This window comes from Bombus fervidus, chromosome 3, assembly GCF_041682495.2.
Source record: "Bombus fervidus isolate BK054 chromosome 3, iyBomFerv1, whole genome shotgun sequence".
Lineage (NCBI taxonomy): Eukaryota > Metazoa > Arthropoda > Insecta > Hymenoptera > Apidae > Bombus > Bombus fervidus.
The window spans coordinates 9,748,130-9,775,430 of NC_091519.1; the positions used below are offsets into that span (position 1 = coordinate 9,748,130).

The 27,301-nt window shown below is 32.4% G+C and overlaps 2 protein-coding genes and 1 long non-coding RNA gene across 17 annotated transcripts in view; 2 read left to right on the forward strand and 1 right to left on the reverse strand.

The window, feature by feature from the left end:
* Positions 1-22,851, forward strand: part of Evi5 (ecotropic viral integration site 5) — a 29,780-nt gene extending 6,929 nt beyond the window's left edge. For 4 of the 14 annotated variants that reach the window (XM_072000063.1, XM_072000064.1, XM_072000066.1 and 1 more), the window contains 9 exons: positions 8,770-9,003; positions 10,175-10,438; positions 10,600-10,864; positions 11,008-11,370; positions 11,566-12,243; positions 12,370-12,852; positions 12,949-13,047; positions 17,098-17,253; positions 18,890-22,851. In XM_072000063.1, the coding sequence (XP_071856164.1) occupies positions 8,828-9,003; positions 10,175-10,438; positions 10,600-10,864; positions 11,008-11,370; positions 11,566-12,243; positions 12,370-12,852; positions 12,949-13,047; positions 17,098-17,253; positions 18,890-18,949 (2,544 nt within the window). In that variant the 5' untranslated portion in view covers positions 8,770-8,827 and the 3' untranslated portion in view covers positions 18,950-22,851. Of the gene's footprint in view, positions 1-502; positions 922-3,131; positions 3,762-6,201; positions 6,487-8,661; positions 8,701-8,769; positions 9,004-10,174; positions 10,439-10,599; positions 10,865-11,007; positions 11,371-11,565; positions 12,244-12,369; positions 12,853-12,948; positions 13,048-15,722; positions 15,791-17,097; positions 18,782-18,889 lie in introns of those variants that run through there. The other 10 variants (XR_011799433.1, XR_011799434.1, XR_011799430.1 and 7 more) reach the window with 10 other exon arrangements.
* LOC139985585 (uncharacterized) lies at positions 4,925-17,366 on the reverse strand. The gene is made up of 2 exons (XR_011799438.1): positions 17,249-17,366; positions 4,925-5,384 (listed from the first exon to the last, which is right to left on the reverse strand). It is a non-coding gene; the product is annotated as an uncharacterized lncRNA (long non-coding RNA).
* A 1,907-nt stretch (positions 22,852-24,758) lies between the features above and the next one.
* Fax (failed axon connections) overlaps positions 24,759-27,301 on the forward strand; it is a 51,367-nt gene continuing 48,824 nt past the window's right edge. The window contains exon 1 of one of the 2 annotated variants that reach the window (XM_072000109.1): positions 24,759-25,362. In XM_072000109.1, coding sequence (XP_071856210.1) covers positions 25,018-25,362 — 345 coding nt within the window. In that variant the 5' untranslated portion in view covers positions 24,759-25,017. The remainder of the gene's footprint in view (positions 25,363-27,301) is intronic. The other variant, XM_072000110.1, reaches the window with a different exon arrangement.

The window sequence follows — 27,301 nt, forward strand, 5'->3', positions numbered from 1 at the left end:
TCATCGAAAGATCTAATTAATATAATAGTGATATAATATAGGAAACAAGAAGCTAGCAATCTTCTTGTAATGTTTCATTAATTCGTAAATTGTTTAGTCTAAGCTACAGATAATAAAATAAAATAAATAAAATAAAAAGAAAAAAAGTAAATCTATGGTGAGAGGAATTTTGCATTGCAATACGAAAAAACATGATAATAGCGTGGCCTGCCGAAATCAACAGAATAAATACTTAAATAAAATAACTTAATTTAGTTAGAAATTAACGGAATAAGTAACTTAACTGAATTATTAATTATCTCTACTGATCCAATGCCTCGCTCTGTCCCTGAAAAATCAACATAATCAATATCACATTTCTTCGTAATATTTCTAGAGAAAATTTGCTGTCGTTCCGTCGGCGGAATCGCGTAGGTCCTTTTATTTACTTTCTCGTTACGAAAGAAGAAAGAGAGGTCGGTGCGCATGTGAAGCATCCTGGCCTGCGCGGGCTCCATCGACCCTCAAACCATTTCGTATACGTTTCCAGTACGTGTTTAGCGATCCTACTGTGCCAGTTTGATCGGAAAAGGGAACGAGATAAAATCACCATCGATTGGCCAATTAACCGGCGCCCCTTGTCGGACAATCGTGCCTCGACTGCATTCGATACCAATCGTTATCTCTGTGTGATATCGTGATATTACCGTATACCGGTTAAGGCAATCGTCCACACCTGTCACGCCACTTGATCTCGATCCTCGTCTTTTCTGGTTAGACGTGTACGATCGTTTCGTCGCAGTGAACGATTTTAGTTTATTTCATTCCTATTACTCTCTTTGTTATTTAGTTATCAACACGTTGACTGTCGGGCGAATTTGACATATTCTGTGTTGGCAGCGGTGACAAATTGAAACGTCGATGGTTTACTCTACAAATAATGTACGTTCGATTTTAGCGTTTTCGAGAAAAAACCGTTTTACGAATTCCATGGTATTTTATAATTAAATTAATACTTTCTGCGTTGTATTCGTCTTTATCAATGTTATCGTAAAATTGGTCGGCAAATTGTCCATTGATCCCTTTTAGGAACGTAAATGACAAAGGTCATATTACGGTTCAGGATCATGGCTCTTGAAAATCTCTCTCTCTCTCTCTCTCTATATATATATATATATATATATACACACACGTATAAGTACAATAAATAGAAAGATTATTTTTGAGAAATTTGCCAGATGTAAATGTGATTTTTATACGACGCAATGAAACAGTCAAGAATTATTTGTTACGTACAAAGATTCAAATTTCACAAGAAGTGGACGTACGATTTTTGTGCAATAAGCCATTGATACATCTGGCGATAATATTTCATTTTTCGAAAATATTACATCGTCCACTTCTTTCTGATAATGTTATTCGAGTAATTCACGTTTCTGACGATTGATTAGTCTGTGAAATGTCTTATCTTAATTATTCTAAAAAATTTTGTAACGTGAGCCACCGATGGCCACCGTGACAGTCAACGTATTAACACGTATTTTTTTTCCTCTTCTTTATTTTAAATGGTATTATATTTTATTGTAGAAGGAAAGAAGACGAAAGAAAAAGACGATGGTTGTCTTAAAGGGGACGTTTTAAAGGGGAGCGAGTTCTCGAGTTTACGTAATCGTGTATTAGACGATTGTGTACATGGTGACTTGGAAATCGTAATAGGAAAAGAGGTGATTCTCCGTGTAGAAACAAATCGAAGACGTAGAATAACGATCTTCAGGTATCTCGCGCAAGGATTCTGGTTTAGAATTGAATTAAGGGATATAAAGGGTGTTGGTATAATAATAGATGAAAATTGGTTTGATCGGAAAGGATTTAATGGAGGAGTTTCTTTGGGATTACTGAGATTAAATCGGCTGAAGACTTAGAAAGTAATTCACAGAGAAGATTTTAGAGTTTATGTAATCGTTCTTTAGACAATTCTATGCTTCTTAGAGCAACGTATTCGAATTTTTGTTTGGAGGGAAAGAGTAGAGGACAGAAATTTAAGAGTATTCTACGCTCGTGTATGTGTAATAGATTAGTAAAGGCAGAGTTTAGAACGGAAGAGTTTAAGTTTGCTTTTATTCCGGTGGAAGACGGATTGAATTTAACGAAGCCCTACGAGATCGTTTCTGTGGAATCTTAGAGTTTACGTAATCGTTTCTCGGACGATTATATGTTCGTTAGGTTAATGTACTACTGGTGCTTTTATTTGGAGTTAGGGGATATACCAACATACGACTTAATGGATAGAAAGTGGTTGAAGATTGGAAGGAAGGGTGTATTGGGGATGAAATAACAGAACGTTTTACGTTTGCTTCCTCTTTGGTGATTGAGATTTTATCTTTCGTTTCTTTCTTATTAATCAAAGTTTCTTTTATATTTATGAAAGAATATAATTCTTTATGCCGCAATTAAAATACTAAAAATAATATTTTTAACTTATCTGAAAATTGTATATTTTAGCGTACTACTCGAACAATTTGAGTCGATCAAAAGGCTGGTAACTATGAGCATCATCGAGCCTCGATATTTATAAAAGTCGCATCACCGCGATATATACAGCGAGTCAGAAGCGATTCTAAACAGGTTTTTTCGTTACAAGCGATTTCTTCGTAGATTCTACGGTATATTCGACTCGTCACTTTATTCCATTGTATATCGAGCAGAAAAGTGACTGCAGAACTCTATATAAAACACGAAGAATCTTTACACTAGGTCTACATTGTCAGGCGGTTTAACAAAGTGAAACACAATCGATCATCTAATGTCTGATATAAATTGTGTCTTATTAATCGCATAGCTTGCAATATAACTGTAACGTACACGTAGCTTTTTCTATGGCTTAGCCCTTTGTGCACTTTAAAGTATCCATTTTCATTAAGATGCTTATGTCTCTGATGATTCTTAAAAATAATACTTTCTTATAGTTTCATATACTTTTCTTGTAAGAACTATTTTTATAAATATTATTCAAACTTTTTCTTTTGTAAAAACTATTTATATGTAGCACACGTGTTAGTCGAAAAGTTTTGGAATATTTCGAAGAAAGAAAGCAACGAGAAAGATAAAAATGATGTATGCAGTTCAGGGTGTAAATGATTAAGTTAGATCTGCGTTAAATTTCGTTGTTGATATTAACGCTAAAATTATAATAAATTCGGTGCTAATAGCAAATATTAATATACATTTACGAACATATATATTTCTCTTTATTTCGATATATTGCGATGGTAAATGCGTTGTTAATTAAATCTAGATATTCAAACGAAATTATAGAATGTTCCTGCAAACGTGTTTTTTTTTTTTTTTACTTGAAATGAAATTCCAGTTTCGTGTCCATTTCTTCGAATAAAATATTCGTTCTCTTATCGATATACATACATATGTACTACAATACCAAATATGTATCATACGGCTTGGGCAAATATTGTTGTTAACGATAAGCTTACCATGATGTATACTGAAAATCGCTATCTTCTGAATAATTACGACCAATATAGATTATCAGAGACTCGTACTTACACAGCTAGATATTATGTGTCTAACACGAATGTAGAACGTGAGATATTCAGATATACGATCAAAAAGTTCTGTCACACCTACAATTAGTTGTTACACTTTTGCGAGTGAAAACGAAACGGAACGTGGGTGGGAAGCATGGGTCGGTGATCACGCGATTTTACCTTGGTTCTATTCTTAGGGAGTTTACAATTAATTTAACGAATAGTTTTTACATTATAACAGTAAAAAATGTCTACACACGAGTTACAAATATATCTGTGATTATACAGAAGCACGAACTGTGCAGATAGTTTTAGATTCGTTGATATTTCTCAGTGTTTATATTTATTACTCGTTAGTTTTTCATCGATTTATTATTGTAAATATATTATTATACAGGACCGCTATTCGGTACATTTATTGGGAAATTTCAACGAATTCTACTTTATTTGATGTTTTATATTACGAGGCATTTGCAACGCGAGATAAATTAGTTCGAATACATTGTTCTGTTTATCTGTTTAAACTTTCAATATCGTAAAAGCTGCGCGAGAATAATAAATATGGGAATTTTTAAAGATATTAAAATTAACACGATTAAAGTAAAACTTAATCAAAATGATATTTATTCAGAATGGTGACATGTTCGAATGTAATTACGTGGAATTTGTAGGAAAATAAAGTAATTAAGAGGAAGAATAGACAGTGTTGGTGGTAATGTTCTGTAATGAGTTCTACGCGATTCATCATTCTAATTTGCGTTAATTTCAATGTACGATATGAAAACATATTGGACTTCCTTCTCATTAGCATATGAAAGCAGCCTTTTGTATGGTACTATACTTCCGATAAATGACTCAGTGTTCACTTACTTCTTTAGGAAAACACGAAAAAAAAAAAAAAAAAATAAAATAAAAGAAGAAGAATGTTTCTACTTATTCGAAAAGGAAAAAAATTATCAATTCTCTTTTCTGCTCTCTATTTCTGACACGTTTTAACGTATCCTCAGATTACCAATATACATTTTCAAGGTTCTTCACTAAGAAGATCAATATGTATCGTCAATATCTATCGACAAACTGCATTTTCATCGTGAACCTTGAAATACAACAATTTTTGATTGAATGACAATATTTATCGATTATCTAAGAACACTTTTACTTCTATAAATCAGAACTATTAATTAACAGGTAAATAGTACAATACATAAAATTCATAAATAAAGAAAAAAAAATTCAATTGGCTACTACTATTATTAAATCTCATTGAGATACTTAACTTTAATTTCGTACTTTGTTAAATTGTTCAACGATTATTTATTTTTACTCGTAATATTATCAGTTTAATTTACACTGTACGAATCACACGCGTGAAAATATTTTCCCCAACAAAATGTCGAAACGAGTGTGTCAGTATATTAGATTTATTTATCGTGTTCTGCGACAGTTCACCGTACATTTACTTAAATTGATATATATTTAATGGATGATCAAGCACGTATTTAATTTAGCACTATTTGTTGTACAATTGTTTATTTTTCAGTCCAAAATTTACCATCGAGACGTACTTATTATACAATAGGATTTAATTTATTAAAACCGTTTCCAATCGACTGTCGAGCGATCGTTTAAAGTATTTAAACGATATGGTTGCTGCTTGCGCAGATGTTCGTACACGCTTGAAATTCCACGGTAATTCAGAATACCGAGAAACACGTATTATCCCATCTCGCAGCCGATGTATGGCATATTGCCAGGAGGGTCTCGCGCGTTGCATTTGTTCGCTAATTCATTCGCACGCGCTAATTGCTCGGCTTTCTTCTTGACCTTTTGTCGTTCGTACGCGTCTGCTCGCTTCGAACTCGACTGGAAAATTCGAGGCACGAAAGTTTAAACATGAATTTCAGTCATTTGTAGAAAAGATATTGAGCGATAAATGTACACGAAGAAAGCTGCAAGTAATAGAAACGAGCAAACATATGAATTGCGATTGTTGAAATTTGAAAAATTAGTTGCAGTTTTTCTAAGAAAAGTTGTCGAACGAACATGAACGAGATTGTACGTAATAACGAGTAGCGGAGATATAAATTATGGTAGCCAAAGTGGGAAATACTTCAAGGAAAATTAATTCGAATGTTTGATAGGAATAACTAAAGGATTTCCTGGTTGGGAAAGGAACCGTGAAACTCTTCGATCGACTAGAGAAACTTCGGTCTCAAGGATAAAGTTGCGAAGCATATTAACGTTAGACAGCTGCATGAGTCATTTCGTAGGATTGCTCTGCAGATTCCAAGTAAAATGCATTCGTTTTATCTAGGATGGAAAGTAATGGAGGAAATTTAAAAGAAAGTTTAATTTCTCGTATTCTGACAATTTTCTACGGTTTCAATCTAATCGTAGAAACTTTCGTTCACGGAATTTTCACAACTATTATCTTTATTTATAAAAAGAAGTTTCTTAATTTTATCGAGTTGCATCGTTTCGCGAATTCGCAAAACTTCGCTAATTTTGATAGATTTTCACAATAATTATATTGCCCGTTATCTTAGTAGGTGTTGTTCTTGCGATTACATTTCAAGCAAAAATGTAATATATAATTCAATTTGAAAGGTCTTCCGGTAAACCGGAAAAGGTTTATCTCAATTAACGTGGAAAAGTACGTAGAACAAATTTTTTCCCGTAGAAATTCACCAACCTACTCGGGCAGAAAGTTATTCCAAGAAAAAGATGCTTCTGAACAATGCGAGTAAAATGGTTCCGGGAGAAATGGTTGGAAAATCGTGCGCTGCGACGAACGTTTCGCGGAAAGATGGAAAGTAATTTGGTAAATCGAAGGTGGCGTGTCTAAAAGTCGATTTTTCGATCGAAAGTTGCGCGAGTGAGGGAAACGAGAAAATTTCTCGATGGTTCTTCGTGGTTTGCTGGCACCAGCGGCGGCGCGATGGACACGAAATAAAACAACGAAAAGGTAGAACGATTGCATTAATTGAAGTTCTTAATGAACGTTGGACTGCGTTCAAAAAGAGAACATAGATGAAACATATATAATGCTTTTATATTACGTAGATATGTTAGAGATAAAACGCGAAATTCAGAGAAATGGCGTTTTAATTTCAGATTCGAATTGTGTAATCCTTTTCTTTCCAAAATATTTGAATAACATCAACATTCTTTGGATTATGGACAAGGTTGAGTCGTTGAAAATATTTGATGCGAGCTAAAAAGTTGTAATTAAAATTTCAAACTGACTTGAGGAACGAAATAACGATGAATGACAATTATAAATTGTTATTGGAATTTTATTATGCTCAGGATACATTGAAATAAAATTGTTACAATAACGTGTATAAGTTTGATTGTTCGATCTTGCATAATCTTGATTAATTTTTGTCGTATTGTATCTTGTATCTTATAGTTACATAAGACTTAAAAATGTTAGGATGTTTTCATAATTATGATACATAGCGTATAATAAATAAATAACAATGAGAAGCATAATATGAATACACACGTTAATTGTGAAACACGGAATACTTTTTACATTGCCGGATGTCCTCTTTTTTTTCAAACAATAACATAATATTATATCAATTTATAAAGTAATTTATTTTTCTTAGTAAAGATTAGCAATGCAAATCATCTGTCTTGTTGTTACGTTTCGTATAAATTGCTTGAAAACGCTATTTGTTCTATTTCGCGTGTTATTCCTTCATATTCAAACATACGCGTGTAACAAATACGTAAAATAAGGAGCTGAGAAGCACACGAGTTGGTGTTTTAATTGGACGTCTATGAAATCCATTCGTCGTCGCTTGAACCTCATTGATCTTGCGTGAAACGATATTTTATTTAACGACGAACGATTAATACAAGAAAATATAAAATCGATGTTAAGGCCGACTCGTTAACGAGATGTTTTTACACTTTTCCTTTTTATCCTTTTTTGTTAATTAATTTCCACGTCGAAAAGGTGAGAGGTGTATAGCGTACGGTTTATCGACGATCTCTCTAACTGCGTAGACGAATAATTATACCAAAATAGAAAATAGTATTTCAAATTACACGCTTTTCTTTTTCGACTATAATTTTCGTGCGTAACTCCATATTGTGTCTTATTAAGCGCAAATAAGAGAAAATCAAAGTAACTAATGTTAGAAATAAAATTAAAATGTAGAAATTATTAATTAATTCAGATTAATAATGTGAATGATAATATAATATCTTTTACAATAATCGTTTTTTTTCTTTATATATATATATATATATATATATATATATGTAAATTAAAAATGAAAGGTAAAACTTCTTCAAGTAAGGTTTCGTTTTTGAGAAAATCAATTTTTAGATTTATAGATGTATGTGCTTTAAGTTATGTGCTTCTGTAGAAGCACATATGTGAAAGCATGTGTAAAGCACATGTAGAGTGACCAAAATCGATAAACCGATAGATACCAACAACTTGTCACGATAATAAACCGGTAAAATAATAGATAATAAATCAGGACGTTTGTAAGTGTATAAGCAGGAACAGAAACAGATATGTATGTACACCAAGGTTTATCATATCGTTACTTCAAAGTTCAGTATACGCGTAAGTGTACTTGATATGTTGAAATGTTCTTTTTCAATGAAATAAATAGAATATTGTCTATAATATTCTGTTCCTTACATAGACATTGTATTTATTTTTTTTTATGTACATCTGTTTCATTTAAACCACAGTTAATAGTAACATGTACATATTTTTACATTAAAAAGAAAATTTGGTCACTTCCCAATGAGGAACATAGCAGCGGATGATTTAAATAATGAGACGACAATTTCATTTAATCCTAAAAACAACTCAATTATATATAACTAAATTAATAAATATAAGTTTTATCATATATCATTATTACATGGTTCCAGGTATAGAATAATATTCTTTTGGTATTTGTACTGCAATATTTCCATCAAACGTTCACAATCACATTAATAATAAATAGACTATGGATGTTTACGTATTATAAATTCACATCTGTGTCACATTTATACTTCTTTGCATATGCTTTGCGTATATAATCACTTTATAATTCTCTATAAATGCTTAAACATTGGTAGTTTACTAATAAAGTCATAATATCTTTTAATGATAGTCCAAAAGAACAGGCCTAGAATGATAACAGTAACTGGCCTGTGGAAGGTGTGTAAATGTATAACATTATTGTTACGTCACTTTACGTGCTGACACGAAACAACGATCATTTTACAGGGGTCAAGAGAAGCAGGCAGCCGGACAATTAGGATTATCACGTTATGGACCGCAGGTGATGAGTGTGTTGTGTTTATGCACCACGATACACCAGACGGGTCAGAACAACAATCAGGCCAGCAAGATACTTCCGAGCACACCACCGATCTCATCTGAGGAAGAGAGGATAAACTCGTCGCAGGAAATACCCACCGACGAACTGGCTCTATTAGCTAAGCTGGAGGAAGCCAATAGGTGAATCGTCGCGCTGACTAACGTTCAACATCGACATTGCATGTGCAAACGAATCGTGCTTTAGATACTGCGTATACATTGCCGCTTACACGTTCAATTATGTTGTGTTACGTGACTCAATATCATTCCATACACGATCAGTTGATTATGAATGAGAGAAGGTGTAACTTGAATGGGATGAATCGAAATATTTCTACATAAAAGATAGCTTATGTAAATCGAGAAATAAATATTTGGCGCTGTTCTGAATACAATAGAATATACTAAACTCTAAAATTTTTTCTAAGCTTTCAATTCTTTAGTAAATCTAGAAGAGGAAATATATTGTATGCATTTCTATTCGACTAAACGGTAGGTGAATAAAAGCACTACTGAGCAAAAAGTGGCTTACGTGAATGGAAACACAGATATTTGTTGTTACTCTGAATATATTGACATATCTTTCCTAAATTTCTAACTTTTCAATCGCGCATCTTTGCATTTAGAAAAGAAGAAATGTTGTATGTTTCTATTTAACTCGATAATAGGTGAATACAAGTAGATATTCAATTCACATTAATGTGAAATCATTTAATTATTCTGAATAGTCTGTTTTTGTATTAATTTGGCAGTTATGTTTATCTTATATTTTTATATTTCTACAGTTGAGACTCAACTGATACTAAGCACACGTTTAGAAAAGAATATATATACTCTTGCATTAATTAGGATATTTATTATAGTCTTGGGTTGTAACATATGAAACTATAATTTTGTATGATACTACTTATCCGTAATGTTCTATTAGCTGAGAGTAATTATACAAAGAACTGGCATTTGTTAGTAAAAAGAACTTCAAACTTTATAGCACCACTTGATCGTATTAGTCCATTATATATCTATATTTATAAGTAATTTTTATGAATGTCCGAAGTTAATTGGATTTAAAAATTCAAGTTAATTGAATTTAGCAAGATAATTGTATTTAACTAAAATTGAAATCTAATTGATCAACATATTTGATTTATATCTAATTCATCCACTGTTACTAATAAAGATGAATTTATTTCATATTTATTTTTATTTCAAACAAGATGATCAGATATCTCATATGTTACCACTCAATAGTGTTTTAACGAGATTGCATTAATGTGAAGTACATGTCTAAAGAGTTTGATGTAATTAATAACAGGCTTATCGAATCGGATGCAAAGTCGTTGAACTCGCTCCAAAGCAATCACAGTAGAAAAGGTTCCGACACATCTCAGGTGTCCGTGGCGTCGGGGGGCAGCGGAGGAAACGGCGATGCCGCACCCCGACGCCACAATTCAGCTGATGGTGAAGAGAATACGTGGACCCTATGGGGTCACATCGTCGCTGATTGGGATTATCATTGGAAGAAGAGGAAAGAGTTCGTCAAAGAATTAGTACGTCAAGGAATACCTCATCATTTTAGGTAATCAACTCTTTAGCAAAAACTTAAATTTATCAAGTTCATTAGTATCTTTGGATGATCCACGTACTCTTCTAAATTTAATAAGAATCAATAAGAAGTAAAATTATAAGATAAAAACATATTATAATGAGTGGAAAACTGATTCATGTTCATCGTTACAGAGGTATTGTTTGGCAATTATTGAGTGGTGCTCATGACTCTCCTGTGAAAAAGCAATTTGCTGAGTATATCAAGGCTACGTCAGCATGCGAAAGGATAATCAGGAGGGATATAGCCAGAACGTATCCTGAGCATGATTTCTTTAAGGAGAAAGACGGACTTGGTCAGGAGAGTCTATTTAACGTTATGAAAGCGTATAGTCTTCATGATCGTGAAGTGGGATACTGTCAAGGTTCGGGATTTATTGTAGGATTACTCCTTATGCAGGTACACTTTAATATTTGAGCGGGATTAGAGAGCTATAAAAGAATAAGAATAATTATTTTAAAGAAAAAAAAAAAAAAAGCGAGGACATGGGATGAATTCTGTTGAGTCAATCGGAATTAAATAGGTATATCAATTTGTTACAGCAAATGCCAGAAGAAGAAGCTTTCGCTGTACTGGTAGCGCTTATGCAAGAGTATCGTTTGCGAGACATGTTCAAGCCGAGTATGGCTGAATTAGGGGTGTGCATGTATCAGCTAGAACATTTAGTTGCTGACACTCATCCCGAGTTACACGCTCATTTTACGGCTCAAGGTTTTCACACGTCAATGTACGCGTCGTCTTGGTTTCTTACGCTTTTTACCACAGCGCTCAGCCTACCGCTGGCCTGCCGCATTTTTGACGTGTTTCTGTCAGAAGGCATGGAAATTATTTTCAAAGTTGCACTGGCCATGTTGCATTTAGGCAAGGAAGATTTGTTAAGCTTGGACATGGAAGGCATGTTGAAGGTAACTGTTTATCATCAGAATCCAACATCTTGCCCATAGATAAGAACTTTAAAAAAATATAGAACATATTACGTTTATTCGTAGAAAAAAGTCAAGTATCGCAGGCTTGATAATTAAACAATGTTTTCTCTACACGTGGATTTACGTTAATACTGTTCTTATTTTATTAATATTTATCAGTTTTTTCGCGTGTAGTTCTTTCAGAAACATCTACCTGGTAGAGGCGAAAAAGATCCTGATGGTCTCATGAATCTTGCCTATGGTATGAAAATAAATCCGAAAAGAATGAAGAAACTCGAGAAAGATTATACTGTGCTGAAAATGAAAGAGCAAGAGGAGATGGTTGAACTTCGTAGGCTTAGAGCCGAAAATAGGTTACTTAGGCAAAGAACTGAACTTCTGGAAGCTGAGTCCGCGGAGTTGGCAGATAGATTAGTCAGAGGTCAAGTTTCTCGAGCAGAAGAGGAGGAAACTGCTTTCGTCGTACAAAGAGAATTAGCAGCTCTTCGACACACGCATCTTGAAACCAGTCATCAGCTTGAGCAAGCTCACGAAGAACTAAGATCATTGTCGCTTCTGCTAGAAGAAAATGTGACATCGAAACAATCCTCTTTGGATGAAATTTTGTCAAAGCAGGAAGCATTGTCACAAAAAGAGGAAATGATACAGTGTTTGCAAGAGGAATTGGTAAGAGTTCGACTACACGAAGCAGAGAACGACGCAACGATAAGGGAACTTAGAGCAAGAATACAAGAATTGGAACAGGATAAAAAGACGTTGCGTGAATCAACGCCGGATAATTCTGTTGCTCATTTACAAGAAGAACTGATTGCTGTAAAACTAAGAGAAGCAGAAGCTAATCTCTCTTTAAAGGTAATTCATTTCTTTTACATGTTAAAAGCTGTGAATTTTCTATATTTATAAAGAATCGCTTAAGGTTTTCAAATATTTGTAAAGTACGTATTATGTATTTAATTCATAATATAAGAAATTTGTTAGGATCTTCGGCAAAGAGTAGTGGAATTGAGCAGTGCCTGGCAAAGGCATTTGCAAGAACATCGTTCCGCTCAGAATCAACCTGCAAGCGATTCCACGCCGAAGAAACTTTTGTTTTGGGAGAACCGAGGACACGAAGTGCAAAAGTTCGAAGAGGATTTAATGACAACCAGAATTCGAGAGATGGAAGCTTTGACAGAGGTGAAGGAGCTTAGACTTAAGGTCATGGAGCTTGAGACTCAAGTGCAAGTTGCCACGAATCAACTTCGTCGACAAGACGAAGGAGGGAAATTAATTAAAGAGGAATTGGAGGCTGCCTTAGCTAGGGAGAAGGAACTTACTGCCAAACTACGGGAGCAACAACATAAGTATTCCGATCTGGAGTCTAAGATGAAGGATGAAGCTATGATGGCTAGGATACGTGATGCAGAGCATGCGCAGCAAGTGGCAGAACTCACCCAGAAGATATCTCTTCTTGAATTAAAAGTACTATTTCTTTATTTGTATTAATTTCTTTAACTATCCCAACATGAATATTTACATACAGTTATAGAAAATATGGATTATCCCTATTTTTTACAGAACGAAGAGATGCACGCGGAAGGTGAGCTTAGAAATAATTTAGATGACAGTGAGAGAGTCAGAGAATTGCAAGATAAAGTTGCAGAATTAAAAGCTGAGGTATGTGAAAATTCTTTGCTTTATTCATGCTGCATTAATGAAAGCATTGATTAAAAAAGAGAAAAAAAACTGCAGTAAGAGGTGAATGGAAGAAACATTGTTAAAATGTTATTTATAGCAAGATCCAAATTTAGCCTTAGTATTATATTTTTTGCATGTATTGCTCAATTTGCTCAGGATATTTTTATTATTTCTATAAAATTTATCACTAAACGATGTTAAGTTACAAATAGAATCATTCATGTAAATCTCAAAGAAGCGTACAGTATTTTAGTACTGAAAATATAGCTGCAAATGCTTTCAATTATGCACAAGTATAATTATTACTATACATATTTATGATCGACGATGATCCTCGTTAAATTTCCTTGATTAAAGTTGAATCTTATCTCTTTGTTTAACATATTAACTACACTATAAGTTCAAGGTATCAATGGTAGAAGTAATGATGGTAGTTAATAAAGACGTAGAATTATGATCTTATTACAGTAGTTTAAGGTCCAATTTTTATTCGATTTGCTATTAGACTGCAACATAGTAAATTTTAAAGCTTGTAGAGTTACATAACTATTAAAACATATCGTATATTTGGATATAGAAGTAACTGGAGTTGTTAGCCTGTTATAGGATCTTGATTTCTTGTTTCAGTTCGTCCATTTTCATACGTCTATTATCATATAATCATATACATAAATTCTATACAGTTGTCGTAATCATTGATACATTTAACATTTCTAACAAATTATTTTTGATTTTAGTATTTTTAATATTTCTATGTGATAAAATGATAAACTTTATTTGCATAGAGATAAACGTTTTATAATATTTTATTAAATTTTTTGTTTCTAGGTTTTTGCTACATAAAATCATCAATTTTAATGATACTTAAAAATCATGGCTCAAGTTTTTTCATGAGAATTTTGTACAATTCACTGTGACAATTCTCTTTTAATCATGTTTACATATCTGTGATAATGCACATTATTTGTAACACCATCTTGTGAAGTACCCATGTTTTTCACACACACATTTTCTCTCTATCTGGAAGTTCATATTTATGGGGGTTTAACACTATTGTTGCTCTTTTCTGTTGCACTGTTAATTCACATATCACAAAGGATTAAGATGTGATACAAAGGATTGATGTGTTTCTAATAATGTTCTAACTGATTATCCTAAATCCTTTCAACAAGAAGGATATAAAAAACATGTATATAAATCAATTGTATTTGTTGGGTGCACAATATTACGTCTATTGTTATAATATATAACATAAGCGAGGATGTAATTTATGCTTTCATGTTATTGTAACTCACAAAATTATGCACCAAATTGCACCTCTTACTGCAATGTAATGCTAATCGTCACGCTGACAAACAACTTTTTTTTATTGATAAAATCATGTGCTATAAAAAATTTAATTACAATTTTCGTTCCAGAATATTTTTCTTTCTGCTTGTAGGTGTAATATTAAAATTAATATGAAATTTTATTAACATTATTTACTATGATATCAATTAATTAATACTGAGATAAACGTTTTATAATATTTCCAAAATTAGTCAAGTGAATACTAACTATGTGACACATACTTTTCATATTTGTAATTAACAATTAACTGTTATGATAAAATATAGCTTTTTTCATATTTTTCATATTAAACAGATAACATGTTCCTGCAGAGGTACCTGTACACATTAAGAATTCATTGTGCTTTCATCATCAAAAGTACATTTGTGGTTGTTTTAATCCTCTCCTGATTTTGTGTGAATTTTCTGTTCACATAATTTGTGTGAATTTTCTAAGTCATGGGAGAAATTCTTGACATGTAAAAGCTTTGAGGTGCATTCACAGCTTGTTATGTCTCTGCTGCAATGCAAAATATAAGTAATAAATGTCGAATCGCTTCTAAACTTAATCGTGGTTACGATAGTCGCTCATTTAATGTTATTTTTTGCATTTATGAAAATAAACTAATCATCATCGTAACTAAATTAAAATTTATATCTTTGAGGGCATCATAATATAATAAAGTATGTATTTGGATAAAATATTTATGTTTTAATTGTATTGTACATTGAAAATTTGCAATAAATTAATTACAAGATTTTAAAACTAAAAAATATATTCTATCTAAAATTTATTATGAATTTTTTTACAACATTAAAATAGATATAAGTATCAAATTTTCAATGTTTTAGCAATGTTTTAACATTTAAGGCGTTTTGTGTAGTCACATACTAAAATCACTCTATTATAAATCAAGCTTGCCATTTATAATACTAATTGTGCTTCAAGGACATTGTATTAGATATTGAGAGCTAGCACAGCACGGAGTAACAATTGGTTCTAATTCTACAAGTAATTTTAATTGGAAAAAACATGCAGAAAGTATGATTTCGAAGATACACCTTCAAAGATATCTCATTTATTTTAACACCTTTTTTTAATTAGACATTCAGTAGAAATGCATTGCAATATATGCTATTAAAAAGATATATCAAGCAAAAACAATCATTCATGTAGAAAGATATAGTATCAATTGAACTTGATTTTAATATGAACATAAATATGAATGGAATTCTTATTGTGTAAAGGTACCAACCACTAACACAAAGAAATTAATGGTCTTGTAAAACTAACCCTCTATTGCTGTGTTATCTCTGTCTCCTTAGTTCCCTACGCCAATCACCAGCCCGGAGACTGAGCCTTGGCGCTGGCTCGAGTAAGTCTTTACCCATCCGTAAGCATTATTTTCTTTCCATTTCATGTTTGTAGCATGACAACAATATGTACTATATCAAAAAACTGTATTTTCTTTCCATATAGTGTTGTACATACATTTTATGAGATAATTACATGCTATATTAAACTATAGGACAATTTATCCTTGTCTATTTTAAAGTGCTATAAGACTCAGAAAAACATTAAAATGAATTTCGATCTCATCCTAATATCTCCTTGGACTTTTCATTCATCTACACATACACATATAATTCCCCATTACATTGTTTTCTTGTGCTGACTTACAATTGCACATCTAACAAAGCACTGATTTAATTCACTAACTGTGTTTGATATATGCTTGCAACTTGCACATTGTAATCAGTATCTGCTTGCTTTACTTTCATTTTTTTCACTAATTTATCACAGGTGTAAATAAAGTTCTTTATCGTAGAAAGAAATAGGAAGGACATTTGTGAAGTGCTTTAAGAACATTTATAAGCAATATTACAGATATCTTTATGTAACACATTGCTTAATCAATGTGTTAAGTAGTGCATGCTATCCATTATAATTTTCCACTCAATTTTCAACTCTGTGTGCTTTATATGAAATATAAAGTTCATGTTATCAATAATTTATTAAATATAGTAGAAGAAATGGATATTGAGGATAATTTAACAGTTAAAAATTTGTGCTATATTCATACAGATGCACAATCGAATAAGATTATTTTTATTTAGAATTCTAGTAAAAATAACTACTTGATAATTTTTTATTATTCTTTGTTGCATTTTTTTAATGAATTTTCGAACATACAAAAATAAAATGCATGGTAATCATATTTGGTTCATCTAATCTTAATCATTTATATTTATTTGTTGCAACACATCATCATCTGATTTTAGGCAATTTTCATCGCTTTAAAAAATGGAGTGAAAAACTTCAAAAAGTAAAAAAATTGAAAAGATCAGAATAGAAGCATCTGAATAAATTTCATAAAGACTGCATACATTATAAAAATTACATTGTTTTGTGAAAAAAAAGTACCCAGAAATGGTAATCTCATAAAATTGTCCTAGAAATAATTTTCAACAGAGTGATTGTTATAATTAATAGAGTACCAAACCATACAAACTAGAAACTACAATGCACATTTGCCTAACAAACTAGAAAGTAGTTGAACCATGTCAAATGGAATACTTTTAGAGAAGGAAACATAAAGCACATTCCTTTTGAAAATGATGATGTACATCTGCAGAATCTCATAAAACTCCCTCTCAATGAAATTTACAAATATTACTGCATGTTAAATGTGTGTCACAGGTCATGAGGCTAGAAAGCTGGAAGCAACGTTGGACAGGCAATGGTGGGCAAAATGTAAGAAGTTTCAGTGTTGACACTGAAAGCGAGCTGGACGAGCGGGATCTCAGAATTTGTTTACAGGATCATATCAATGCAACTACACAGAACTCACCAGAGGTATAGAATTCCATGCATACCAGACATTAGGCAGCTAATTGTTCGAACACACACAGAAGTATTCCATATGTCAGAGCAGATGGGACCTTTTACGTTTCATGATCATGCTTTCGCTGTAGAAAGAATACGACGAGTTATAACACACATATAGAATATTATAAATCGAGATCACATAGGAATAATAGCGATATTATGATTTTAGTTTACGTGTAATATCACTATAGCTCGTGATGTATTAACAACATAGTAGTAATTAAAATAGGTGTAATCTGGCGGTCATTAATAACGCAATATAAAATTATCTGACCCGGATCTATCATTCGTTGCAATCAGACTTCGAAGTAGTATGTATTTGTAAAACGTGTTCGTTTAATACAGAATGGTGTCTAGAGTGTCTCAATGTCTCGTAGACATTTTGTTTCAATAGCATAGCAATTAACATTTGCAATTCTAATTATTTCATCACGAGTCTCTGCAAAACCAAAATCCACCTTCAATTCATTCCATTAATTTTTATAATACATAGTTCATTGCATTTCGAAGTCTGCTTACAATCGACGAATACTATAGGTTAAATATAACTATGTGACGCATAAACGACTCGTTTTTATACGTATTACGCATTCTGTGTATTTTTTGTAATTTAAACCAAATGTAATTCCATTTAAGGAATTGTATATTGAATAGAATGAAATCCGGCGACGGGGAAATCGGAGAGTTAGAATTGTGTCTTGTACGAAAGACTAAGAGTCAAAAGAAAAAAGAAGAAAATTTAAGAAAAAAAAAGAAAAAAAAACGCGTTTTTCCTGATGCGACGGAATACTTAGAGTCTCATTAACAAGTCGTCGCAGTAGCGTATTACTCCGGTTTGTAGAATATTATAGGAAAACGAAACAATAAAACAAAACACAAACATATATGAGTAAATAAAGTATGCCAAATACTCTTTGGATTCATCAGTATTCTTCTCGCGTACATTCGCGTATTTATAATACGCTAAAAGTAGTAAAGAAACGACACGAGGTTAATTTCAAACGGTCCAACTATTGAGCGGAAAACTTGCGCACACAATTAAAGTACAGTACTGTGCAAAAATCTTAGGTTATTTTTTTAGTTTTTACATTTTGCTTTTCAAAAGTGATTGAAGGCATGGTTGGCATTATTTTAATGCTATAGTTATACCTAGAAAGTTAATACCTATCTTTAAATAATTAATATTTTTAAGTCATTAATATTTTATTCGTGAATCATGTTTTTATAATGCCATAAATATTTGATAGTATTTGGATCAGAGTTTTGCATGTATTGCAAAATTTTTAAAAAATTTGTGAATCAGAAAAGGCAGCATCTTGAATAAAATATTGAACGATTCATTTCCATATAATAACATATACAAAACCTTTTTTATTACAGTAACTAAAATAACGTAGATAATTTGGGATTTTTTCACAGTATTATGTACACATACACAAACATTCACATTAAACAAGGTTAGAAAAGAAAAATGATTTTGATTAGATAGAGAGGGGTAGGTAGGCGTTATAAAAGATTTGTAATTTCGTTAAAATTGGATCTAAGCAGCTGCTGATCGGTGAAGGGTGAATCGGTGTTCTTTAAATCAATTTACTAATTGCAGATTATTGAAAGTGAAAGTGAAACCGAACGAGATAATCGGGAGTACAGTTGTAAAACTTAAATAGCCCGGATAGCTCGTTCCTTATAGCGAGGACGTGATAATTACTTCCAACGTAAGTAGTTGCGCAAATCAGAACGTCAAACTGCTTTTATCTCAATTTTTTTTTTTTATTCATGGATTCGTATTTTTTTTTTTTTGTTCATTTCTTTTTTCGGTTTATTTTCAGCTTAATCGAACCCTTAACGATCCATTCTCGTTCCTGCAATGATTGTACGTGTTTTCAGACGGTTTAAGAATTCAAGTAAATATCCTAAACGTATTTACTTTTAAGATAAGGGGAGCAGCTGATCGATAAAGAGAGCAACTTTTCATTATCGTTTCATAACGATATACAATACATAATTTTCAGCCATTTCGGCTTCGTTTTATCACTTTGTCTCTTCTTTCTTTCTTTTTTTTTCATTCGACAAGTGCAATCTTTATTTATGCTCATTAACGTATCTTCAGAAGAGTGTTAATAAAAAGTATGTATATTGAAAAATGATCTTATGGAGCATTGTAAATAGGCAATTTTGTTATCGATTATTCTTTTAACTAGATTTTGAAACACAAAAATATCTTCAGTGATATAATATTTATAAACTGAAAGTATGCATGAACTTGGCAAAAGTTTTATTACTCATAAAGAGATAACAAACTAGAGATTGGAAAGAAGCAATACTTAGTAATTAGTATATTTAAAAGTTGATAAATGTATGTTTGATATTGATTCTAATTAACCGTCGTACATGAATATTCATTTTAATTCATTTTACGTATCGTCTGTACTTTTATCTACAGATTACTTTAATTAGAATAACCATTAAAAATTTTTATCAATTTCTAGAAATAAAAAATTTATGAGGTATATAATTTAAAATTTTTATAACGAAAATCGCGTTCTTAAAGTCGATGACAATTTTATTTACTGTACCTATATTAATCTTTTTTAGCTAAATATCAATTTTAAATTAATTTGTTAATAATTAATTTTATTATAAATAACACTGGAACGTTAAGGGTTAAACGCGTCCACAGTTTTTCGCTTTGGCCTAAATTATACTGTACATAATTTCGTTTTGTCACGAATAATTGGCACCAGGATTATAAAAATCGATCGTGAACGCACCGAACACAAGTATTCTCTCAAAGAAACGAGACTTTCTGCTTTCGTGCACGTTTGATCAGAAAGGAAATTGCATGTAACCTTTGCGATATCATAGAATCTTATTAATCGAGTAAATTATTAATATTGAGTAAATCTGCTAATCAAAAAGGAGGGCTCGATATTTAGACTTTTACAACGTGGATGATGTTTACTCTGCAGCAAGTAAAAATTCTATTTGCCACTCGAAACCCACATTTTCACTCGCTTTCCAGCTATTGTAATTTAAAAATCAAGTCTAAAATTATTTTATTGCAATTGTCTACTATATTTAAATATATATGTATTTATTGATTTGTTATGGGGATTCCTGTGATGTATTTTGTATATGAAGATCATAGGAGACAAACATAATAAGTACATTTTTGTTTATCCTCTGACTTTAATATCACTTTACGATTAAACAATAATGTGATTAAATAACTTGTTATGTTTAAAAATAATATTAATTATCAAGACATGCAATGTTTTAATATCATGATGAGGAAAATTTGAAAGAGGATGAAAATACACATGTCCAGCTTCACAATCAAATAAAAGAGATAGTTCTGCTAACATGAAAGTGATTGACATTGTACTGAATTTTAAAACTGTTTCCCTGTAATAAATGTTTCTCTCCTGTACTCCTCATATAAGATTTCAATACATATACATGGTAATTTATATTTACAAAACTTTTGTAATTTTTGCTACGATTTCTAAATTTTGTTATTTTATAATATATAAGGAATATTTGAATAAATTAGTGTTTAAATTCGGTTTTTAAACATTTTTAATATTGTGATTTTTTAATAGATCGCTTTTTAAGAAGGAAATTTTTCGATTAAATTTTTCTAATCTTTGAGAAATATTTGTATTGTGAGAATAATGGATCCCCTGTAGCAATTCGGTATTTTTCAGCAAATCACGAACGAGTCAGTATGTCGTGTCGCTTTTACACAATTCACGAGAAGGGAAAACGTTTCTGTTAGAGACGAAAAATCATTCCGTAGAAGTCTATACTTAATTTTAAACAAATCATAGAAATACGCTAAGGCAATGCTTAATGGCACAAGCTCAATAATTTATTACTAAGAAAGGCTTAGTTTCTCGTCTTTTCAGATATTTCGCCAGAGAAATCGAAACATGTTTCTTTCGTCTATTAAAAATAAGGAGAGTAAATAGGAATAATTTCGATACTGCCTGATATTCGAAACCGAGTGGATTAAACCATATAAATGGCTAAAGAGAAGTGTCCATTAGAAAATATCCAAAATTCTCTCACGCCGCTTTTGCGAATATAGGTGTGCGATTATCTGAAAATCAATTTTTACGCAGAGTACAGCATTTTCTTAATTTTAAGCTTGTTCTAACAACTAATGAAAGAAAATAACGATATGAAAGATAGGAGAAAAATAATGAATAACTGTATTTAACTGGAAAATCGTGAAAATCCAAAAAAAAAAAAAAATTATATAAATTAATACGATTTAGCTACAGCTCTTTTATTAAAAAAAATGTAGAATTGTGATATATGTATATGTACGTGTGTACTTTAGTATTTGTTATTTTAAACAATTGACCAGTAAATGCATTTAAAAAAAAATAGTTTGATCTGTTGCTTTTATCGAAAAGAAAAATTATTTATTTATTCGATCTTTCTATCGGATTTTTCAGCGCTTCTCGAAAATACTGATCGAGTTTAACACGAAGCAATCTCTTGTATACTCTCGAGTATTTTCTTGAAAAAAAAAAAAGAACAGTTTGGTACAGAGAATTGTTTTATTTATATTTATAAACGATTACTATATTTATGTAGCAGTTATTTGTACAGTTTTGATATAAATACTTCTGTTTATTATGAATCATATAATTTATTTGCGTTCAATAAAACTATCATAAATAATGTCGCTATAGTAATCAGTATTTATCATGATGGCAAATATTTTCCCAGGTATTGTTTGATTTTTAAAAATTGTCTATTTATTGCCTTTATAATAAAATTATGTATAGTCATTATTAGTCTGTTATATTTAAAAAAAAAATAATAGTTTTAATAAAAATTAATCTCTATTTTATATATTTACAATACATATTGTATACTTTCAATTTGAGGTTTAGGAAGAATTCTTTAATCATATTTTTTAATAATTATTCTCAGTTAAATTTTAATAACAATCTCAGTCATAACTCTTCTAACAATAATAATAATATAAATAATTATATAAATATAAATTTACCGGGAAATATATCGGCTATCATCGATCAGTATTCGTAGATATTTATCGATCAGTATCAATATTGGATTAACTTTCACCATTGATAGCGCCAACTTCAGTCGAGAAGGGAAGTAGTACTAAAGGACGTACAGAACTTTTTTCTTATCGTTATCAAAAGTATGCGAGTGACTAATATATGTCTTACTAACATTATTTATCCTTTTCTACACGTTTGTACTTTAAGAAACTATCGTGAAACTCTTCAGATATTATATTCATTCAACGTTTTACACAATGCAACGAGTCTCTGTCTGAATATACCTCGATATCTTGTTATGGATCATTTTGAAGTAACTATATAAACTGTACGTATTCTGCGCATTTAAACTGTATTTCTAGAACGAGCGTTCGTTAACGAATCATTTGTTAGTGATTTTCCTGTTGTATACAAGGTTTTTGGACAGATAACGCGCACACTACGAACAACGATATGAATTTGTCACGAACATTGTGGGGAATATTATAACATCAGGAGTAAATAAATTTTTATTCACTTTTAATGCCGTAGTTTTCTTCCCTTTGGTGTTCAAACATCAAACTATTTAAAGAAGATTCCATAGTATTGAAGAATTGTGTGTTTTCATGTTTCAAAAATTTATATTTGATTTTTATCTTTCTAAACAACACTTTGTGGATAGTTACAAGACGTTCATATATAACGAGTGACATGTGTACAGAGTATCACAGTAACCATGGTACAACTGGCAAGGGGAAATAATAAGTTGAAAATGTAGAATAAAATTATTTCACAGGATGCTTTGCTTCTGAGAAAATTAAATCGAAAACTGCTCAAGTACGCGTGTACTCAATTCATAGTTCAATACATTCAAACTCTATTTTTTAGAAAACAGAGGGACAGAAAAATTTTATTCTACATTTTTTACTTATTTTATCATTTTTTTCGTAGAATTATATGCTTTTCGATTATACCGCGTTTGCTGAAACACCGTATAATATATAACAATAAAAATTAATTATGACCATCTTGAAATTATTCACGAAACTTTATTTAAAAATATAAAAATTACAGTAGCTACCAAAAGTATCTGTACACCACTGCATTTATTATTCCATTTTTATATATTAATTAACTAGATCCGACTGTAACACATTTTGTATCATTTAATGGTAACTTTCATATGATTACAAAAATTTGATACTATGGAAATGAAATGTAGAATCTAATAAACAAACGCTTTATTGAAATATAAGGATATGTACAAATTACAAATATACACTTTTTGTAGCCACTGTAAATATAATCTTTTATATAGTATATATATATATCCTTTATTCCACATTTAGTATCTATTTATCTTTTTTCCGGTTGGTCGATTATCGAAATCGCTTCGAACTTCAGTTCTTACCCTTCGATCATTAATTCGCGCCTCGAGACAAGGGGACTCGGTCGTCTCCTTACGCCTATTGATGGTCCCCAAGCGAAGCGATAACCCACAGGAAAGGTATAATCCCGCTTACAGACTTAACAATCTCGATACGATACTCCGAAGGAGCAAGAAGGATGAAAAGGAGAGAGAACGCTGAGAAAAACGTGTGAGTGAGAGTGTGAGAAAGAGAAAGAGAGAGAGAAATAGATAAAACGAGCGAGCGCAAAGACAAAAGCAAAGAACCAAGGACCAGGGAGAATTTGCGTTCATGGGCGGCGCTAGTTGTGGCAGGTAGTTTTCCAAATGGAGTCTATCGGCCAGAGAGTGGAAAAAAGTAATCCGTGAAAAGGGGTTCGTTGTTACGCCGATCTGATGCGACGTTGCCGATTCTGTACGAATGAGAAGAGCGGTTGGCTGGGTTGGTCCAGGACCGAAACTAGAACATTATAGAGCCCCTTCCTCATATAGCCTCTCTCTCGGGGGAGCAGGGGGCGTTGAAACAAGCGCTATAAATAATATAAATCCTAAACTTTGGAATATTTGAAACAAAAATACAACTCATTGATAAGAGAAGAGAGAGTGCTATTTATATGAGTGTAACAATTAATCCATACGATATATATTTCGTAAAAGCAAACAAAAATTTCGATACAAAATTCGATGAATAGAAATAGAATATTGTTATGACAATGTATGTATTTGATAATTCGTGCAGGGTACCTAAATACATAGTTGCGAGTTTGTTCGGCCCTCTTGAGGTGGCGGTGGCGGCAGTGTTGCCAGGCGAGACTAACCACGACGAAGTGGAAGCCGAAGCCTGCTTATGGGGGTTCTCGCGGGAGGGAAGGAGGGATTGAAAGGGGAAGTTGGATGAAAAAAGAAAGGTAGAATCAGGGCAAAGAAAGAGAAAGAGCGGCACGCGGACCGGGCAGGGGTGGCGGACCAATTAAATATGGCGACGGCAGTGGGGTGTGGCGCTTGCGCATGCGCAGCGCCGGTTTCAGCTGGGGGGACAGGAGCCACGGACAGAACGGGGCAGCGACGAGAAGGAATCAACCGGCCGGCAAGCAGAGGGATCTAGACGAGTACTCGCCGTACGTTTGTGTGGTGCGCGCTGTCTTCGAGAGGATAGGCTCTTCCAGTGTCGCTCGAGAACTTGCCCGCCGACGTTTGTTCGCTTGGCTTAGCTCCGCTCCGCTCTGTAACGAAGCGTTTTCTTCGTTTTCACTTTGAGACCGGGTCGGACCTGTGAAAAAGTAAGAGTAAAGTCGAGAGATAATGACGATGGCAACGGAAACAGAAAATACCGGGCCCGAGAGCAAGGAGATTAAAGACGTGAAAGAGATGAAGGAGGCATTGAAGGACGAAACGCCGCCGGACAATAAGCAAGAAGAGAAAGATGCGGCGAAGAAGGAAGATAGTGGTAAAAAGGAAGAGGCCGCTGACGCCGCGGCTGCTACGCCATCCAACGCACCGACCAAGGCTATCAGCGTGCATAAGGCCAACTATGAGAAGGATATTGTTTATCTCTATCAGTTCTTTCGAATACCGCTTCTACCCTCCATCTCGCCGTATTGTCTTAAGGTGGAGACATGGTTGCGGCTCAACGGCATCAAATACGAGGTAAATATTTTCATTTATCGTAGAAAAGATTTACATACTTACCGTTTTCAGATTCTTGTTTGTTTGCTAGAATAGTAACAAAACAGAAAGGTGATATATAAAATTTGGCAGAGATTACTTTAAAATAGTACATTCGAAATAGAGAATTATTATCACTCGACTATCTGGGAATAAAAAAATGTTTTTCTTTTACAATGTAAATAATCCTTAGATTCTTAAGTTTCCTTTCATAAGATATTGTTTCTGTTCACTGATTACTATTAAACATAGAATTAAGATATACTTTGTATTCTGACATCATACTTATTACATCGTAATCTTGTTAAATAATTACAACATTTCCATAGCTCTATTTTAGAGTTAATTTTTGAAGACATCTTATAACTGATGTTTTTCTAGATGTCACTCTTCTAGCAGATATACTCTTTCCGTACTCTCCGATCATTTGAATTTCGAAACTCATGACACGGGGCAAAACAGGGAGATCGATGCGAGCACAATGCTCCCAAGGTTGTACCCCAGGCGTCATATTTCTTCCGGGTATATCCAAGAACGTTTTTTTTTTTTGGACTTCCGTCATTATAAATCTACCGAGTTAAGTTTCAATGTATTCATCACGCATCATGTCGGGGATATATACAATTCCATCAAACCGATGAGCATGATATATTTTAAAAATTGATAGAGAAGGTGGACCTTTACCGATTATTTCAAAATGGCGACTCTTGTCAACCTTTGTGCATTCAAAGTAATGTTTAAATGCACCTTCGATACTGTTTTCTGTCACTTTTCGTAGTTTTCTGCACAATCAGGATTTCGTTTTGATCACAAATTCGTTCTTCTTATTTTATTAATCATTCGTTCTCTCATAATTCGTGATTTTATCGAGAATTTAAAAATACCTCTTACCACGATATCGATTTCTCTTGACTGGAAACTCGGTGGACATTTGCATGAATTTTTCGAATCATTAACTTAGATTCGAATGCATGAAATGTTGCATTGTTAATTTATTATTTATCAGAGTAGTTGCTATTGCAACTTCTGTATGCACTGTTTAGTTTAGAACTTCTTAGGTTTCTTTAAGACAAAATAAATTGATCCAATAGCCTACCTTGAAAATTTTGCAACTTTATTGTGTTAATATTGATAGAAATCGCACTGTTCATACTCGAGCTTGTAGACAAGCGTTAGATAATATACTCACGACTCTTTGGACGAAGATGAAGCATGTAATCGCGCACGTAATAGCTAAACATACAAGAATCTTATTCCTATTACACGATACATAGAGTGTCTGCAAAAATTATTGGCACACTATTATGTGTGTTAGTGCATTTACATACTAATTAATTAGATTCAAGTATATTAAATTTCGCATTATTTAATAGTGCTCTCATACGATGACAAAAATTTGATACTATGAAAATAAAATGTAAAATGTACAGCCTGTCAAATGGACTGTAAATTTTTATGAAAATGAATATTTATGTTTACCTGTTAGAAGTTTGTGAGAGGTATTCTGCTGTGTATATATATTATGTATTGTTGTACACTATATACATTCTGTGCATTGTTGCATCTTCAAATTTTGCATAAATGCATGAAAATCTGCAGTCTACTAATAAAACACTCCTCCATTGGAAAATAAGTACATGTGCTGATACTTTTTTGTAACCATTGTATACATATACGTATCAACCTAATCCGCTGGAACATCAAACCTGTTACGCTCTTTCGAAACCCAGCAATCTTATACATATCGACCTCGTTATAGTAGATCTCGCTCTGTTACACATGCTATATACATATTATTCTACGAATCGTCCATTTGAATAAAATAATAAATATGAAATATCCATGACCCGTGTCGGGGTCACGTTCTGATTTCCAATCTAGCGTTTCGAAAAAAAAAAAAAAAAAAAGAAAAAAAGGATAT